At 44.5% G+C, this 19456-nt stretch overlaps 1 protein-coding gene across 1 annotated transcript in view; it reads right to left on the bottom strand.

The window, feature by feature from the left end:
• The window catches only part of GALNT17 (polypeptide N-acetylgalactosaminyltransferase 17), a 277593-nt gene that overhangs the window by 160444 nt on the left and 97693 nt on the right, over positions 1 to 19456 (bottom strand). Inside the window, exons 4-5 of the mRNA XM_044993352.1 lie at positions 10447 to 10621; positions 3755 to 3952 (exon numbers count right to left, since the gene is read on the bottom strand). Of these exons, the coding sequence (XP_044849287.1) occupies positions 3755 to 3952; positions 10447 to 10621 (373 nt within the window). The remainder of the gene's footprint in view (positions 1 to 3754; positions 3953 to 10446; positions 10622 to 19456) is intronic.

The following is a 19456-nucleotide window of genomic DNA, read 5'->3' as shown; positions in this document are numbered from 1 at the left end:
TTAAGAATGGGGTTTAATATCACTTCCACAATTTTTTTGATCATTTATAAATTTTAAGGCCAGAAGGGACCATGACGACAATGTAGTCTGACCTCCTGCATAATAAAAGCTAAAGAACCTGACCCAATAATTTCTGCATCAAGCTCCTAGCTTCTGTGAAGAATATTCATCTACTCTCAGACAGATTAGATGGCATATGAACCCGTGACCACTTGCACACAAAGCACAATGCCTTCCACTGCTCCACAGAGCCATTGCAGCCACAGAATTAATTATGACCTCTGGATATTCTCAATATCCATATAAACATCCAAACCCTTTTTGAATCTTGTTACATTCTTGGCCTCAACAATTTCCTACAGAAGTGAGTTCTATAGTTGGGGAACCCCCTCACAGCAGATCCCCCACTCGGGGCTCCCGCTCCTTAACAGAAGAGGTAATTACTGGATGATATCTGTGGTAGTCATTTGTTTTCTTGGGGAATTTTTTTTAAATGACAACCTCTTAATCATCAGAGAAGTATCTGTGCATCCATTCAGATGCTCCCTACAGTACATGGGAGAGCTACACCATACACCATACACCATATCCATAAACAGCATCAAGGGCAGGAAAATGCAGATTTGGATCAAAAGAGGCCTGTTCTGGTCTCACATTATTTTAGAAGGAGCGCAAGAGTTACTTAGCAGAGACCCTGTGGATCAGCAGCCATAGGGCGAGACAGAGCAGGCGAACGACTGACGTCTGATTCATGCAGAAGGCAGCAGCTAGAGAGGTGATGGGTGAGGGAGGGAGAGGTAACAGATCAGCCTGACTCCTTATCTTTCCTCCAAAACCCACTCCCCTCCTCCGTCACTGACACAACAAGCACAATTCTCCCCATCTCTCAGACCCATACATTGGGGGCTATCTTTGATTCCGCTTTCTCCCTCGCACACATATTCAAACTGTGTCTGACTTGCATCTAAAATCGGGGCTTATTTCTCTGCCTACACCTCATCCATGGCCCTTATCACTCACATCTCAACGGCTGCCACTCTCCATTTTGCCACCCCTCCCACACACACTCCAATGCAATCACAATGCAGCTGCTATTTGCCTGCAGTTTCCTTGCCTATTGCTCTGACCACAACATCTCCATTTTTCATATCTATCCACTGACTCATCCTCTTTTCACAGCCCTCCCCTTCCTCAATCAGCCGCTCTTCTAAGGTTGCCAGGTGTCTGGTTTTCGACCGGAACACCCAGTCGAAAAGGGACCCTGGCGGCTCTGGTCAGTACCGCTGACTGGGCCGTTAAAAGTCCGGTCGGTGGCGCAGCAGGGCTAAGGCAGGCTCCCTGACTGCAGCGGCTCCGTGCGGCTCCCGGAAGCAGCGGCATATCCCCTCTCCAGCTCCCAGGCATAATGGCAGCCAAGGGGCTCCGCGTGCTGCCCCCGCCACAAGCGCCAGCTTCGCAGCTCTCATTGGCCAGGAACGGTGACTAATGAGAGCTGCGGAGGTGGTGCCTGAGGACAGGACAGCTCGCAGACCCACCTGGCCATGCCTCCCCAGAGGAGCCGGAGAAGGGACATACCGCTGCTTCTGGCAGCTGCCTGAGGTAAGTGCCGCCTGGGGCCTGCACCCCTGATCCAGCCCTGATCCCCCTCCTACCCTCCGAACTCTCGATTCCGGCCTGGGAACCCTCCTACACCCCAAAACCATCATCCCCAGCCCCACCCCAGAGTCTGCACCTCCAACCAGAGCCCTCACCCCCCCATGCTGCAACCCCCTGCCCCTGCCCTGATTCCCTTCTTGCACTCTGAACCCCTTAGTCCCAGCCCAGGGCATCCTTCTGCAGCCCAAACCCCTCATCCTCAGCTCCACCCCAGAGCCTGCACTCCCAGCTAGAGCCCTCAGCCCCTCCCCCACCCCAAACCCCTGAGACAGCCCAGTGAAAATGAGCAAGCGAGTGAGGGTGGGGAGACCAAGCAACAGAGGGAGGGGGGATGGTATGCGTGGGGGCGGGGCCTCGGAGAAGGAGTAGGGCTCAAAGAAGGGGCAGAGCAGGGGTGGAACAAGGGTGTTCGGTTTTGTGCGAGTATAACGTGGACAATCCTACACTCTTCCCTCTTATTGCGTTCCCCCCTTCTCATCCATGCTGTGTACAATGCCAGCCTTCTCCTGTCCACCTTCCCAGCCATGTCTTTGTGCTTCCAGGCTGCTCTCTATTCATGGAACTCAGATCCAACCCTTCATACCCCCTTCAACACCTATAAGAAACCTATCAACCAATAACAGCTAGGCTTAGGGGAGGGGAAAATAATAAAATGTCTATTTGTACATTAACATAGATTAGACAAGTTATTGCCCATTCACTCACTCTTCTTACGTCCTATATCTTTTTATGTTGTAAACTCTTAGAAGGAAGGACCTGTCTCTGTATATTATGAAGAGAAACATCAATATTGGAACCTCGGCACTAGCAAAAGATCAGCAATATATCAGTAATAATAATGCTATACATAACTGAACAATAGCAACAACAGTTCTCCATTCCCACCCACTGCATTCGTTTTTGGTCTTTTAAAGGTACTTTGGGGAAGACTTTCAAAGGTACATATGGGAGTTCAGCGCTCAGGTCCCACTGTAAGTCCATGGGAGCTAAGCATCTAATTCGCATTTGTGGTCTTCTCTATTGCTATGGCTTCCACATCCAACATTTCGGTCACTGAAAAGTTACTGTGCAATAGGAAATTGTAGGGGTGACCACACCGTTACCATGTCCTTAGGACCATTGCTTCCAAGAGTTGAAGGCCAGAAGGCAATTTGACATAATCTAATCTGACCCCCCGGGTATCACAAGTCATTACATTTCACCCAGTTACCCTTGTATTGCACCCAATAACTTGTGTTTGGCTAAAACATAACTTCCAGAAAGGCTCTAAGTCTTGATTTGAAGACATCAAGAAATGAACAATCCACCATTTCTCCTGGTAGTTTGTTCCAATGGCTAATCATCCTCATTGTTAAAAAAAAAATCCTGCCTTATTTCTCAATTAGATTTCTCTGGCTTCAGCTTCCAGCCATTAGCTCTATCTCCATTAGAGCACTTTTGCCTGAGAGATTTTTCCAGGATACACCTTTCTAGTGAGATGGTATCCTGATCATTCTGTTGTCAGCAGGGATTTCAAACCATATTTAAAAAAAATAGATTATAGGCCTAGATATTGTGTTCTTGGAGTTGAGATAAAATGTAGGTGTTTTCCCATGCCTACATTTGAAACAGCAGGCAAAATATGCCTGATGGTAACACCCCCTTAGCACCTAAGTCCATAGCAGCACATTATAAAAGAGCAATATACTGTAGCAGATAAATACAGTAGCTGCTTAGATGTTGTCCGACAAATTAAATTATATGAGAAAAATCACCTGATTCCCCATTAATTAAAAAACTTAACAATAAATATAATAACCTGAATTGCTTTCTCGTAAAGTGACATTTTAAAATCTACAATTAAAACCTGTGCTTGTATAGTGCAATGGGGTTCTGGTTCCTTACTGGTGCCCTAAGTATGGATGCAATGTGAAATAATAATATGTTCCTCCCCTTGGAAAAGCGAAATCCCTCACCACGGTAACATATGAACACACACTCTACTCTCAGTCTATTACATCAGTGCCACAATTTCTGGGCCGTCTTCCTTATTCCTCAAGTCATTCCAAATCACTGGCTCTCTTTGATTACTGAACGTGTCCCCGGCTCCACAACATACCTGATTGGCAGTGAAGGGTCACCAGCATCCCACCAGTCTTTGGGAGGGCTAATGTACATGCACCATAACTCCCAGCTGTATCCATGGGCAGAGTTCTCATAACGCTGCACCTCGAAGTTGTCCTGCTTGATATTGTCGATTGACGGAAGAATAACCCTTTTCCGGTTTTCTTGGATTCGCGACAGAACTGGCTCAGCCCTAAAAAAGCCAAAAAGAAGGGAACGGACAAGGGGCTTTAACTGCTGTTACAACACAGATGGACACAGTAGCATTTTAACAATCCACGTACCTGATGGCAACACTTAGGTTATGACTATGCTGCCATCAGAGGTGTGATTGCAGGACAGGTTGGCATACCTGGGCTAACTTTAATCTACCCAGCTGGCTAAAAATAGCAGTAAAGGCATGGTGGCATGGGGCTCACTGTGCATTATCCAAGTCTGCCAGGGACCCTCCATCTGTACTGGCATTGCCAGCCCGCGCTGAAGCCCACGCAATCACCCCTCCATCTGCAGTGTAGACATACCCATAGTGAATGCCTTACTTCTGCTAGCTCGGACAGCACCCCTGTAGGACAGGACAAAGAAAAAGGACCCATTTCTGCTCTCACTTAAGATGGTATAATTCCAGTGACTTGCTGGAGTTGTAAAGATGCAAGGGACAGCAGAATCCAGCCAACAGAGATTACGTGACTTGCACTACGCCACACAGCTATTCAGGCTTGTCTACACTACAAAATTAAGTTGACTTTATCTAATTTCACCTCGAGCCTCTGAATAAATTAAGTCAATTGTGCATGGCCACACCATGCTTATTGTCTCGATGGAGTGCGTCCTCACTAGCAGTGCCTGCACTGATGCACAAGGCGGTGCATTGTGGGTAGCTATCCCTAAGTGCAACTTGCCACCGTGTGTTTTGGGAAGTTTGTGCAATGCCTCATGGGATCAAAATATTGTCGCAGGGAGAATAGGAACATTGCATCAGCATCCCATGGTGCACTGTGCTCAACGGCAAACCACTCAGTGGTTTTCGCACCTTAAAACTGCCGCGCGTACGCCATAACCCCAGAAGCATAGAGACTGCTCAGTTGCGCACTCTTGTTGTGAGCATCTCAAACACCTTGCGCCTTCTCCTGCAGTATTTCCAGAGCAGCAATAGGGTCCGCTGTGTGGAACATAGCAATGTCCTGCAAGCAGCCCTGCTGCAAGCCATTGAAAAAAAAATTCACAGTTGCTGCTGGCAGTCACAGAGCAGCTGCACTCTGTTAAGAGCCGTTTCTGGTCCTGTGGAACAAGCACTGACTGGAGGGACCTCATCATTTTGCAGGTATGGGATGACAAGCAGTGGCTGCAGAACTTTCGAATATGCAAGCCACCTTTCAGGAACTTTGTGCAGTGCATTTCCCTGGCCTGCAGTTCAGCAACACAAAAATGAGAGCTGCTCTGACAGTGGAGAAGCAAGTGGCGATCGCTATTTGGAAGCTTGCAATGCCAGACAGTTACCAGTCAGTCGGGAATCAATTTGGAGCAGGTAAAATCAACTGTGGGAGCTGCTGTGCTCCAAGTGTGCAGGGCCATTAATCGACTTCTGCTACGAAGGGTAGTGAGTCTGGGGAATGTGCAGGACATAGTGGATGGTTTTGCCATGATGGGGTTCCCTAATTGCGGTGGGGTGATAGATGGCATGCATATCCCCATCTTGGCACCAGACCACCTTGCCAAAGAGTACATAAACCGAAAGGGATATTTTTCAATGATGTTGCAAGCACTGGTGGATCACAGGGGGCATTTAACTGACATCAGCGTAGGATGGTTGGGAAAGGTTCATGACACGTGCATCTTTATGAACTTGGGTCTGTTCAAAAAGCTGCAATCCAGGATTTTCTTTCTAGACCACAAAATGAACATTGACGACATTGAGATACCGATAGTTATCCTGGGGGACCCAGCCTACCCCTTGCTCCCATGGCTCATGAAGGCATACACCAGCCATCTGGACAGAAGTAAGGAATGGTTCAGCTATAGGCTCAGCAAGTGCAGCATGGTGGTTGAACGTGCCTTTGGTCGTTTGAAAGGGCGCTGGAGAAGTTTACTAACAAGGTTGGACCTTACTGAGGAGAACATCCCCCTGGTTATAGCTGCCTGCTGTGTGCTCCACAATATCTGTGGAAAAAAAGGGGGGGAATTTTCCGCAGGGGTGGGCAACTGAGACCAATCACATGGAAGCCATTTTTGAACAGTCAGACACTAGGGCAATGAGAAGAGCACAGCAAGGGGCGCTGCATATCCGCGAGGCTTTGAAAAGCCATTTCAATAATGAGTCACAGTAACGCGAGCTGCTTGACTGCATTGTGCTTTCCCAAACCTTCACTTGGCTTGTATCACTGTCCCTGTAAAGCCAACCCCCCACCCAAGCCCACTGTTTCTACTCAGTAAAGAAAATTTGTTTCTCGAATCCATTTACTTCATTTAACAAACATAAGTAAAGAGGGAAAACAGAAAAATAAGGTAACCTTGGGGAAAAGGGGTTGTAAAGTTGGAATGGGAGAAACATTTGTAACATAACACCGCATTCCAGACCATCAAAGGTCTGTGAAGGGGCACCTTCTGTTCCTTGTACCCTCCTCCTCAGTTAAGTGAAAGGGATAATGGACTTTTCTCCCATGTCTCAGGGAACGCTTTGGGGAGGGTGATTCTGCACCAGGCGATGCTGGCTGGCTTGCTGTCCACCAGGGTCTGCAGAGGGACTCTACCCTCCTGCTTCTGTTCCTGCAGTTCAACCAGACGCCTCAACATGCCTGCTTGGTCATAATCCGAAGCATCTCATCCTGCGCCGCACACTCTTTGCTCATTTGAAACTTCCCTGCTCCCCTGCCCATGTCCAACTTCTCGGACAGTGAAATCCTCCACGCTCTCAGCTCTGTGTCAGCTGTTCCAGAGGTGTTCATTATCTCGGTGAACATGTCCTCCCGCCTTCTCTTTCTCCTCCTTCTAATCAGCGAAAGTCTGCTTTCAGGTGTTGATGACACGCCGAAGGACACATTTCCAGCTGTCAGTCATGGGAAAAAATAAAGGAGCCATTGTACATGAATAAAATATTTCCATAGCAAGGCCGTTTTCATAAAAATAAACCCCTTATTACACTAGGTGCAAGTCATAACATAATCAGAATCCGCAACTGTTCAATGTTCCATTTTGCTGTTCCAGCCATGGTATAGGCCCGGTCCTTATGCTGCTCTGCTGTGTACCACAATGATGCCAGCAGAATTCATTCAGGAGTTGCATGGGAAAGTGTCCTATCATGGTGGAAGAAATAAGACTGCGCTGCCCAGAAACCTTCTACAAAGGATTGCAGAGTCCCTCCAGGAAAGTTTCCTCCCATGGAGGATTCCCAGGCTATCCCAGTCCACATAAACAGTCTTTTCCAGGGGCTACCTTCTGCATAGCTGGAGCAGCCTCTTGTAAGCAGAGAACCACAGCACCTCACTTTTTCTTCACAATAAACATGCAATACCACCGAATGTGGGCGCCCACTGAAGTTTAACTGGACTTTGCTTGTAACTGTATACTCACCAGAGGTGCCTTCACCGGCATCACGGTCAGCCACCGTGATGTCCTGCAACCCACAGGGCTCCAGGGTTAAAAATATTTCCTGGCTCTTGGGGAGAATGGATCCACCACTCACCTGTCTCTCATTCTCCTCCTCCTCCAGTTCCTCATCCACCATATCATCTTCCTTGTTGTCCCTAGACTCACACACCTGTGAGGTGTCCACATGGCTTGTGGGGGTACTGGTAGGGTCACCTTGGAGAATCGCATGCAGCTCATTGTAGAACTGGCATGTGTGGGGTTCAGCACCAGAACGACTGTTCGCCTTCCTTGCCTTCTGGCGCGCTTGGCGAAGTTCTTTTATTTTCACACGGCACTGTTATGTGTCCCTCGTTTAGCCCTTCTCCCCAATTCCACGAGCGATCTTTGCATAGATGTCCGTGTTTCTTCTGCTGAATCGGAGCTCTGCCTGCACAGACTTCTCCCCACACAGTGATGAGATCCACCACCTGCCGTTCAGACCAGGCTGGAGAGCGTTTGGGGCATGTAGTCTCCATGATTAGCTGTGCTCACGCTGGCATGCTCCCAATGCTGATCAAACAGGAAATGGGAAATTAAAAATTCCCAGGATTTTAGCAGGGGAGGGGCTGTTTCCTGTGTACCTGGCTGCAGTGCACCAGAGTTGAGAATGATCTCCAGAGCAGTCACAGATGAGCACTGTGGGACACCACCTGGAGGCCAATTAAGTTGAATTACACAATGCTGCATCTGCACTACCTCGCAGTCGACCCATGAAAATCGAACTAAGAGCTACGCCTCTCGCAGAGGTGGATTACAGAAGTCAACGTTAGTGGTGACTTAGTTCGGCATAAAGGACCCGGTAGTGTAAACACATACATTAACAGTTCGACTTAAGGAGGCTTCCTTCAACCTAACTTTTTAGTGTAGACCAGGCCTCAGTGACAGAGCCTACATTTGAATTTGAGAGTCGCTGGCTTGCAGTGCTGTGCTCAATCCATTAAACCACTCTCTTATAAACATACTCGGAGAGTAGAAAGTGAACACAAAAACCAGAGGCAAGGGAAAGTTCTTCATTTTCCTGAGATTAAATGGATACTTTTTAAGGTCTGCAATGCAGCTTTGTCAGCCACCAGGGAGGCTTTAGAAGTTTCTGAGCTTCCACTTCATGGGATTTCCTGCCTGGGAGAAGCATGGACACATCAATTATGTGGAACTATTATCAATTAGGCTACAGGGGACAGCTGCTGTATATGGAATTCAAATAGCAACATACCCATATGTGTTAGGGTTTAGGCTCTCTCTTACGCAATTGAATATTCCTGTGCAAAATTCATGGACCCAGTGGAGAATACCACAGTACACACAAAGAAACAATTTCACAAACCAGGAAGAATTTAAGGTATAAAGGCTTTACGAGACCCTCCAGAGCTGAGCTTTCATGCAGAGACAACACAGTCCATTTTGGAGTGGCTTAATGTGGTTACAAAGTGTTATAAATATGAATTCAGCTGTGTTTTAAAGAGCATTTTCACATCATTTTAACCAAGAAGGTATGAAACCAGGCAATGTAGTGAATAAAGGCTTGTTTTTCAATACCGTCTTCTGACATTCCACCTAAAAAGTCAGAATGTGTACAGTGAATATCTGTATATGCAGAATGGCTAATTGCACACTAGTGTTCATTTGGGAGTACAATTACCTGCTTTGCACACAATGGTGCATGCACACTTGCTGGAGAAATTTAGGAAGCCCAACAGTGATCAGATTTCCCAATATGAATGCTTAAATTGCCCTTGAGATCCTCGACTTGCTTCCACAAGTGGATATTTGCAGTGGGTGCAGGCAAATTTTCTGGCTGCAATTTGTTTCCTCCTCCCTCCCGCACCCCCACTTCTGAAAATGTCTCTCTAAATGTAAGAAATAAAAGTAAATACAGGCAAGGCTGTGCTGCTACCCAAACAGCGTTTCCTTGAAATATGAACATGGAAAACCAGACATGGACCCAAGCCACAAAATTCTGATCTGGAACCCTGCTTCTGCTTCAGCTGAGAGTATTCAAAACTGGGGTTTTGGGTCAGCCTCCCCTTTGTAAAAACAAGAACCACTGAACAGACAGGGCTCATTCTGCCAAGGATCTAAGCAATCAGTGAGAGGTGAGGATGCTCAATGTCTGCCAAGCTCAAGCTCATAATGCAGTCAAAGGAGCAATCTGCTACTCTCATTCCTTACTGATAGGAAAAGCTGCTTCACCAGTGAGTACAGTAAATTATAGTTTCCCGTACACATGCATACAATCCAGTTTTGAAAAGCTAGCAGCCTAATCACTGCAGCATTTAGATGGGAATACAGGTACCAGTGATAGAGACAGCCTTCTGAATATGTCCTTATTCATATGAAAAATGTGATAACTCTACACAGAATGTGTTTTCTATTTGCAGGTGATATAACATGATTTTTTCTTTTCCTCTCTTCAGATCACACAATGAAATGTGCATTAGCCTCTTCTGTCTCCAATATTCTAAGCATAGAGCACAATTTTTTTTAAAACACATTTTGTTGCAAAATCTCATTCATGGAACCTTTTTGTTGTGCAGACTTAGAAACGTAATAGAATTTCCTCTGATACTTTGTGCTCTAGATGCATCAATCCCTCTGAAAGAGTCCCTTTGAAATACTTTCTGCTGTCCGTGCACTTTTGAACTTATTTTCAATTTAAGAAGAATCAAACCAATACAAAACATAAACCTTCCCCAGAGAGAGGAAGGTAGAAAGGCCTATAACATTGGAACCATTCTCTTTTTCAATTCCCTGCTGCCTCGTCTTTTTAGCTTACAGAATTCACTCAGGTCAAGGAGGGGGCAATGATGTGAACAAAATAAAATGTGAGTGGGGGTAGGATGAGTGCAGAAAACAGGGACTTTAGCAGTTCTGCAGTGTACTGCCGCACCCAATCCAGGGTACATTGGGGTAGAAGGAAGGCTCTAGCTTTATTAATTTACTGGCCACATTTGCAAGAATGTCCATGCTAAATTATACATTTTCAGCACGCCTGATTTATTCCCTTATAATCTAACCACACCGTGAAATCATTAAACCTGATTTATTTTTTTTTATTATACCTACCAGCCAGCAGTGAATTCCACATGGGCATCAAAGAATCCAGTGATGTGGCCCGTAGCGGCTTTCCAGCCTTCAATACGAGCTCGGATCAGGCCTTCTCTTTTCTGGTTGCGCACCATCTTCACGAGCCCCGGGTATCGTTTGTTGACGTACTCTTCCAGAGGTGCCTTCAATTCCTCTAGAGGAGAAAACCCAGAAAGCCAACTCAAAAGGAGCAACAGTTTCCATAGGGCATTTATGTATTAATCAACTCTTCTCACTGGTGAACACTGGTGGAGCTCAGTGGTACAGGATACCTTAGAGAAGCGGCTAGTAGGAAATGCAGCGAGTAGAAAAGGATTTAGGCCTAGTCAATGTTAATTTGGAAAAAGGGAATTTCAGGGAGCTGTTAGAAGGCTGAGCTGAGTGAATAAAAGAACAAAAACCACACCTCTTTGACCAGGATGTTGCTATTGTTTTACATCTAAGGCAAAATTTTCAAAAGTGACTAAGGCACTTAAATACCATTTTCTAAAGAGTCTTAAGCTTTTAAGTGCCTAGCTGCCTCCTGAAAAGGGGAGTTAGTCACTTTTGAAATTATACCCCTACTTCAGTATCTTTGTTCCTAATTTCTGAGCATTTGTTTAGCCCCCATTAATGTCTTGGACAGTCCCTTCACATAGTTTCCTTTTTAAATACTTGTTTGTAAATTTGGGATCAGATTCTTTGCCCCCAACCAGTTCCTTTGTGACATTCAGACAGCACCAACGAGCTGGAATGTGGGTGTATGGCCACCACACAGATGGTGTAAAGCCAGCATCACTGGCTCCTATGCAGCCACCGAACAGGACGTGCTTTCACGGGTGTGTCAGAAGCATTGTCTTTGGGATCATGGCCAGCTGCTCGCATAAGACAGGACAGTACCTAGGCTACTCTGATTTATGCTGCATTTGGGACTGGTTTGGTGCAGATCAAACCAACAGGATGAAGGAATCATAACCTGGCTCTGTCATCTCCCTTCTAAACTCCCCCGTGTCAAGTAATTCCCAACAGTGGAGAAAATTAATCTTAATCTTTATTGGCTTTCCCCTCTCTCCTAAATGCGATTTTAATGTATTTTACCTTTTTGCTCATCAGCTATTTCCTCTCTTTGGACTATCTCTGCTTCCCAGCTTTTTATCACTCTGTCCTCTTAGCAAAAACTGAGAGGCTTAGAGCAAATATGAAGGGACAAGGCTCCACAGAGTAGCAAGCGACCAGGTAAATTTCCCTGCTGTACTTGGGGCACGATTTATTATAAAATAAAATGTCGCCGATACTGTTAATAGAATCAAAGAACTACGATAGTTGATGTTAGTGATTTTGCCTCCTGTAGGTTTGAGTGGATTGCTGTGAACATTGCAAAATGAGATCAGTCGACCAGTTTAATCAGCTGGTGTTGTTTAAATTGCTGCAAACTGCACCCCGCAGTTTCTCCCTTTCCTGTGGCTCAGCCTTGCCATATCAATATCCGTGTTGGTTGCATACAAACTTTGCCCTTGGACTACCTGAAATCCTTCCACTTTTATTTATAGCAATGAAGAGATTTCTGCTTCATTCAGCAGAGCCTAAATATCATGCGCTATAAGTACATCTACTTACTGGGAAACTGCTGATCATTTAATTAAGTTGTTTAAGGCAGCGTATGCTCTACTGCTGAGTACATAATGGCTTTAAGTTTCTAGAGTCACTACTGGTACCAAACTTATTAGTACTTTCCGATGCCTGTGGTGTATAAAAGACAGGCAATGTAAAAGTGAACTCTGGTGTATGCACATGGAATCATAAAAATAAATAAATAAATATTGAATGTTGGAGTGTCAGTTCAATTATGGAAAAGCACCCCAAAGCCTGGGTGCTTATCCACACCTTATTGGCAGGGCCGGCTTTAGTAAATGTGGGGCACGATTTGAATACCCGGTGGCGGTCTGAGTCTTCGGCGGCAGGTCGGCGGTGGGTCCTTCACTTGCTCCATGTCTTCCGCAGCACTGAAGGACCGGCCGCCGAAATGCTGCCGAAGACCCGGAGCACCACCGGGTGAGTAAAAAAATTAAAAAGGCACCTAAGTCAGGTGCTCTTCTTTAGCGCGCGGGGCCCGATTCTGGGGAATCGGCCTAAAGCCAGCCCTGCTTATTGGGACCAAAGCTCTTGAGTTTGTAGAGCTGGACTGGAAGTCTCATGAGACTAGACTCTCCTGGGAGATTTCCAGCACTTCCTGCTTCCAACTAAATTAGAAAAACTTGGCAGTCCTGCTTCTAGCCCCAGATACAACCTGCCTGCAAAAAAGGGGAAACTGTAGCAAGTGTTTTTGATTCTCAACATAAGGTTTGGTTTTGAGTTAATAACATGCAAAACACTCAGGCTAGGGGCCTAAAACCCTTATTTGCAAGGTATATTCCATTGAATACTACTGAATTCTCTGGATTTTTTTTTTAATGCTCTTCCTTTTTGCAGAATAAGAGGAATGCAGGACTGTATCAGAAATTCTGCCCTTTCCCATGAAACTTTATAAAGCACTTTGAGATCTACTGATGAAAAATGTGATATCAGAGCTAAGTTTTATTATGTACCAAGACAGACTGCAGGCATCATATTGTTGAAACAAATTGCTGGAGAATGACCCTCATTTCTGCAGGGCTTAACGGCTCCATGATATTACCTTATAACCAATGCCCCTGCATGTCTAGGAATTCCTATGGGAGGCCTATTGACCTATTTCGGGCCCCCCCGCCGCCCCTTTCAGAAAAATCACTGTCAATGCAATACACAAGGTCAGAATAGTTGCTGAAATATGAGTGGCAAAGTAGGTCACTACTTTAAGAAAACATAGTAATGGAAAACAGAGGAGTAAACACTAAACCCCATCTATTATGCTTAGCCAGAGAAGTCAAAGGAAATGGAATCAGCTATTCCCTCGCCTTATGTGCATTCTTCCAAGCACATAAAAATAGTGCTTTTGTGACTGTCTTTCTGGCATTATTCCTCCTCACATATCCGTTTCCCTCAGGTAGAGTCTCTGTCTTTTATGCTGAAATGGGGAAGAAGGGGAAAAAAACCTTGCAACCCAAAGCATCTGCATCGCATACATATATAATTGTGGCAACTTTGGTTTCATGCTGAGCCACTCATAGGAAACCAATATTTTATGGAGGACATCCCTTCTGTGAGAGGCTTCAAGGCGACAGAGAGAGAGAGTTTTTTTGACAGACAAAACCCCACATGCACAGCATCACTTTCTGACATGTTTTTGTCAGAAGGTAAGCCATTAATGTTGCATGATCATGGATTTATAGGCCACATTAAACCAAGGGTGTTGGAACAATTTTCATAGTGTGGGAGCTGAGAGCCATTGAAGCACACAATAAACCTTGTATATAATGGAAACTACTTCAAGCCAAGGGGTGCGGCAGCACCCCCGCACCCTTAGTTCCAGCACCTCTGCATTAAACAATGACAAGATTTTCAAAACTAGAGTTTAAGTTTCTCTGCTGAAGGAAGGGGAAAACGCTAACGGGCGTTGTAGGAGGAAGGCAGAAGTTTAATGTGCCCAAGCGTGACAGAGGGAGAAGGAGTATTAATATGCTCGTGCAGACATGCCTGTGCTAGCTGTATGCTAGCAAGCTTGCTAAAAATAGACGTGAGAATGTTGACGTACAGGCTACAGCACAGTATGTACTTGCTTGTACAACCTGTGCGGAAGCCCAGGTCACCATGACCTCGCTTCTATTTTTAGCAAGCTCGCTAGAGTCCAGCTAGTTCAGGTACATGTACTCGAGCTGCCATTCACATCCCCAGCTGCGAAGTAGACATATTCTTAGTGATGGGTGAACCTCAACTGGCTTAGAGTTCTAGTTTGGTACAGATAAGCACCTAAGATGCTTGTACAAACAACTTGGATTGGCAAAACTGCAAGAACAGACCTATGTGCAATGCTACATTCTTTCTTTATTTTATCTGTGCAGGGTTCATTTGGTAAATAAATACCAACTGTATAGCAGCTAACACTGATGGTCCATATCGAGATGGGACCCCAGGAGGAAAACTCAGGTCTGGGTTGGACTTTGGATTTCGACTCTCAGCCCATCCCTGGTTTGTCTCATTAGAAAGATAGGTCCTACCTGTAAAACTTAGGTACAAGTGTAAGGAGTGAATATCTGGCCCCCCACTGAAGTCAACAGCAAAACTCTGATGGCCTTCACTGGAGCCACAGTTTCACCCAATGATCCAGATTTCCAGGTGAGCGGGGGCTGGTAGGAAGCTGAGATTTTGGGACCCTCACATGCTTTTAAATACACAGCCGTGTCCATCCCATTGGCGATCAACTGCAGCCTACCACTCACCTGGGATCCGTGAAGCCTGCACTGCTCAGTTTCTGCAGAGGTTGATTTTGCACCATTCCTTCTAGACAAACTCTGCTGGACTGTAAATCAGAAGTCACTCTCACATCTAATCTTAATCTAAATCACGGTAAATTACTCCTAATTTTACCTTGCATTTGTTGGGTTCAGCAATCATTTTAGTGACTGACATTAGCATACAACGAAAATAACTCAATGCCTGCCAACACGGCATTGTCAGAACATGCAGTTTTAGGCTCTGAATCCAGAGGGCTCTTGCATTTAGGTCAGTAGCAGCAAATTTATTCTCCGTCATATAAATTAAGGGCTGCTTTATCCCAAAATATTGCATCTTTGTAGCGTAGCCCAGAGCCACATGACTTTGAGTTCGGAAATAGCATGCCAGAAATTAGATGACTTCAACAAAGGGAGGGAGGGGGAAGCCTCCCCTATGAAGTTGTCATTCACATAAATTGGTTACCCTGCCCTGGGCTTTGCTATTTTCAAGGCTTCCTGCTAATTAGAGTAGGGGAGAAAACGTCACACAGTTCAGAGAACTGACTGCAGTTCTGATCAGTTCTGTTGGGCACTCGGTTATAACATTTTGCCCTTCCACATCACCACCAACGCCCAGAAGATTTAAACGAGCTTCACAAAAACACTAAGTCTCACAGCATCTCTACGAGACACTTTAGCATTATATCCATTTCACTATTTCTGTTTGTAAACTGAGGATCACAGAAGCAAAATGACTTGCCCAAGGTTACAAAGTGAATCAGGAGCAGGACAGGCGCTGGAACTGGGGCTTCCTGGTTCCAGATCCATTTTTCTAATTACTGGGCTATCTAACCGTCTAGCTCCCCACCATGGTATTTGAGCACGTGGACCTCACATGGCTTACAGATGGGTAGTTTGAGACAAATTCGACACTGTGATGGAGTTCAGAGTATGCATCTCCATTCGAACCCTATTCTCCACATTGGTGCCCATTCCGCTCTTCCCTTGAAGAGGGCTGGATGGATTCTCTTTCAGCTCACATCCATGTATTTTTTTAAAATCACGTTTAAGTTGGAGGTAATAAGTATTAGTACAAGAGGAGGTGAATTTTTGGTATTTGACATTTCATGAGCAACTTCAAGCTGAGCTGGACACTCCTACTAAACATGCCAGTAGACTCCATTTCAATGATCTCTTGATTCCTATCTGACTCAATTAATCTTTAGTGGAAGATGAGTCCCAGGAGCTAGAAGCCCTAGAAACCAATATATCTGCTGCTCTGATAAAAAAAATGGTCTGGCTGGATATTCAGGTTATGTTTGTCATTGGTAATTTTATTGTGCCACCAAAGCTTTTGGTAACCCCATGGTCTCCAGCTGTTACCTTCCAACTGATATCAGTTATACTATCAATTGGAATTGATAATACAGAAGGCTTGGCCAGCTACACAGGCATTTGAGAAGGTTACGTCTGGCTCATCTGCTAGTACCAAAGATTTTGGCTATGAGGATATTGGTTTGATTTTCAGCCAAAGTAATGTGCAAGAAGCACAGAGGAACAGTAGACACAGTGGACGAGAAGGGTCATCTAACTGATTAGGCTGGCCTATCGCTGAACTAGAGTTGGGGGGGACCTTTGTAACAAGACTGTGAGTTTCCACATTTAGTTGTGTACCTTTTAGGTGAAGCTAAGGCAAGGGAAGCAACTGCCAGCGAGTGAATTAGAACATATGGATAAAACTGTGCAAAATGTGGTGACTTGGGCTGCATTATGCACCATGCCTTGGGTTCAACAGACCCCAACACACAGCAAAACCCACAGGGATACAAACCAAACGGTTTGCCATGCCCCTATGTACATTGGTCAGGTCTGCACAATTCTAACCTGGCCACAATCTAGCCAGCATAATAGTAGCTGTAATTAAACAATTTGTTAATTAGAAGATCTGAGGTACCTTGGGATTTGTGTTGGCTAAGGCAACTTTGATGCCTAACAAGACTTGGAAGGCTCTTACATTCATGTAAGTCTATTAAAACCTTCCCCTTTTTAATGCACTCTTCTACCAAACCTGTAAAACAGTCGGCTCCCAAGAGAACACATAGGAAGCATTGTTATTGCTGAAATGAGCTGAGGAGCAAGATAATGATATATCCAGTCACAGCGAATATTGTTATGCTGAAGTAAATTACAACCAGTCATATGGATCACTGAATGTACCTAGATATTTTAAGTAGCCTTTTATCTTGGAGTTTTCTTTTATAGTATGAGTTTTCTTTTCAAAGAGATATTATTACAGATTAAAAACACTTACAGAGAGACAGCAGAAAGGCAGGCTATGCTTAAGCAACAGTCTCAGACAAGGTGTGTGAGTGTGAGATAGCATATTGTCTCAGGGGCATATTCTGTATGCCTAGGAAATGTGTTATCACTCAGAAACACAAGCGGTGTAGCGTCTTTGCAATTATAAACCAGCGCAACAAAAAACCAAAGGCAAGTACAAAACAAGTCTTTACATAAAAGTATAGCGTGACTTTCAGTGGAGAAAAGTTTCAAAACTGAAACTCTCTTGCCATTTGCCTTTAGGGGGGGTAACATTTTGTTGCAGTACATTTGAGTTTCTATGTTTACAATTCAGGTCTACCCATTAAGAATTGTTACATTTAATACATCTCTGTAATACATTTGTATAATTTTATGTTTGAGATGTTTATTGTATATATCACCGTGTAGTGATGCAAGGAGGAAGAAAAATCTAATATGTCTTTAAAAATCAGTTTATTCTAATCTGGAACCACAAACATCAAACCATTGGATGGTGTATTTATAAGGCAGAGTTAAGGATGCTTGAGTGCCTGAACTGTGTGTTTCTTACCTTTTCATGCTGGGATTTCTTTTAAATGTAATCTTAATTCTAAATTTAATTTTAAATTTCCTGGGTGGTGTTATTCTTGATTTTGGGATAATTAAAACATCCCTGTAACGTCTTTTACACTTAAATTATTAAGATATACTCTCAACCTCAACTCCATCTTAATGTAGTTATGCAGGGTTTTTTGTATTTTACACACACCCACACCCACACCCACGCACACACCCCCCTCTCTCTCTCTCTCCAAAATATGAAAACCAGGAAGAAGAACCATAACTTTTCGAAAGCCACTAGTGATTTTAGATTCCTCAGTTTTTGGGTGCCCAGCTGGATATACCTGAAAGGATCCTGATTTTCTGGAAGCTCAGAATATCTGCCCCGTGAAAATCAGGTTCCTTTGAGGTATCTGAAGTTTGGCATCCAAGATCTCTAGGTCAGCGATTAAAGCTGCATACCTACAAGTCGTCTTCTCACACAGCCCCTCAGAAATACAATCTGCCCATTCATAAGCATCAACAACAAACCAGCCATACTCAACCACAAAGTCATACCCTGAAAACTTTAACTCTGACCTCTGTTTTACTCCTAGGATTCCTGGAGAATTAATCATTATTCACTATAACCTGTAGTTTAGAATGTGGAATTATTTCCCTGTCAGAAACTTACTCATTTTATAATATCCATTTGTTTGTAATATTAGAAGAATGAACCCTAAGATGTTGCTCTAACTATGAGTAACTATTTTCTATCACTGAGGCTTCTTTGGCATGTATCAGTAGCGTGGTTTGTGGCACTCTGGTATGTATGTTGCTTTGTATAATTTATTATAATTTTGGCATCTTGCAGGAAGGCAGAGTCAAGGTTATCTGGCTTACCGTCGTGATGCTGGCTGAGGAATGCTGCAAAGGGCTCTGATGTAAATCGGAGTGCTTTGACAGAGCAGCAAACATGTACAGTGAAACAAGCCAACACTTTCTAAAGCTCTTAGGGGCTCTAAAGTTAACCAAACTCAGTGTGTGCCTCCCTGGAGCATTCCCCCCACATATTGAATAACATTCGGGTTTCTATCCACCGTCTGACCTGCCCACAGAAAACACTGCCGAGCTAGCACAGTCTTCCTCAGAGCAGATGCCAGTGAAGATGGTGCCTTTTAATCTCAGCAGCAGATAAAGAATGAGAGTTATTAATTTTGTATTCTCATTGCCAGCTGCGGTCTCTGCTATTCAAGGGAGTAAGGGTTTTTAAAAGGATTCATTTCGTTGTCCTACTCCTTTCATAAGTGTCTCCAGAGCTTACCAATAGCATTTGTTACAATATTAGCTTCAGTGCTGCATACTGAGTGGCTGACAGAGACTGTTTAGATGCATATTTCTTTGCACAAGGCAGGGACTATTGAAGATAAATAATTAATACACATGGGTTCTCCTTTAAGCCATACTTCACTCTCTATCCAGTCAATGCAGTGTAACTTAGTGGGGTATGTGCAGGATTTCATTTTGATATTTTCTGAGATTTTTCCCCCCTGTAAAACAGAGGATATACCAAAGACTGCAAACACAAATCACCTTCACCTTTCTTTACTGGTCAGATGAGGAGAGAAATGCCCAGCTTGTGCAAATCACCAGTGATTTTTGTTGACTTCAGTGAAGCTATGTTGATTTCCATCAGCTGAGGTTCTGACCACAGTCTGTCCCCCCCCCCCACCCGCAAGCAATTGTTATAATTCATCAGTTTTCTGTGGTGCTTATTACTGTAGTGCCTATTTTGCAGGCTTGAGATGCTTACTTTATTC

This window comes from Mauremys mutica, chromosome 19, assembly GCF_020497125.1.
Source record: "Mauremys mutica isolate MM-2020 ecotype Southern chromosome 19, ASM2049712v1, whole genome shotgun sequence".
NCBI classification, from domain to species: Eukaryota; Metazoa; Chordata; order Testudines; family Geoemydidae; genus Mauremys; species Mauremys mutica.
The sequence above is the reverse complement of the archived record's forward strand: the minus strand, read 5'-3'. Positions and strand labels throughout refer to the sequence as shown.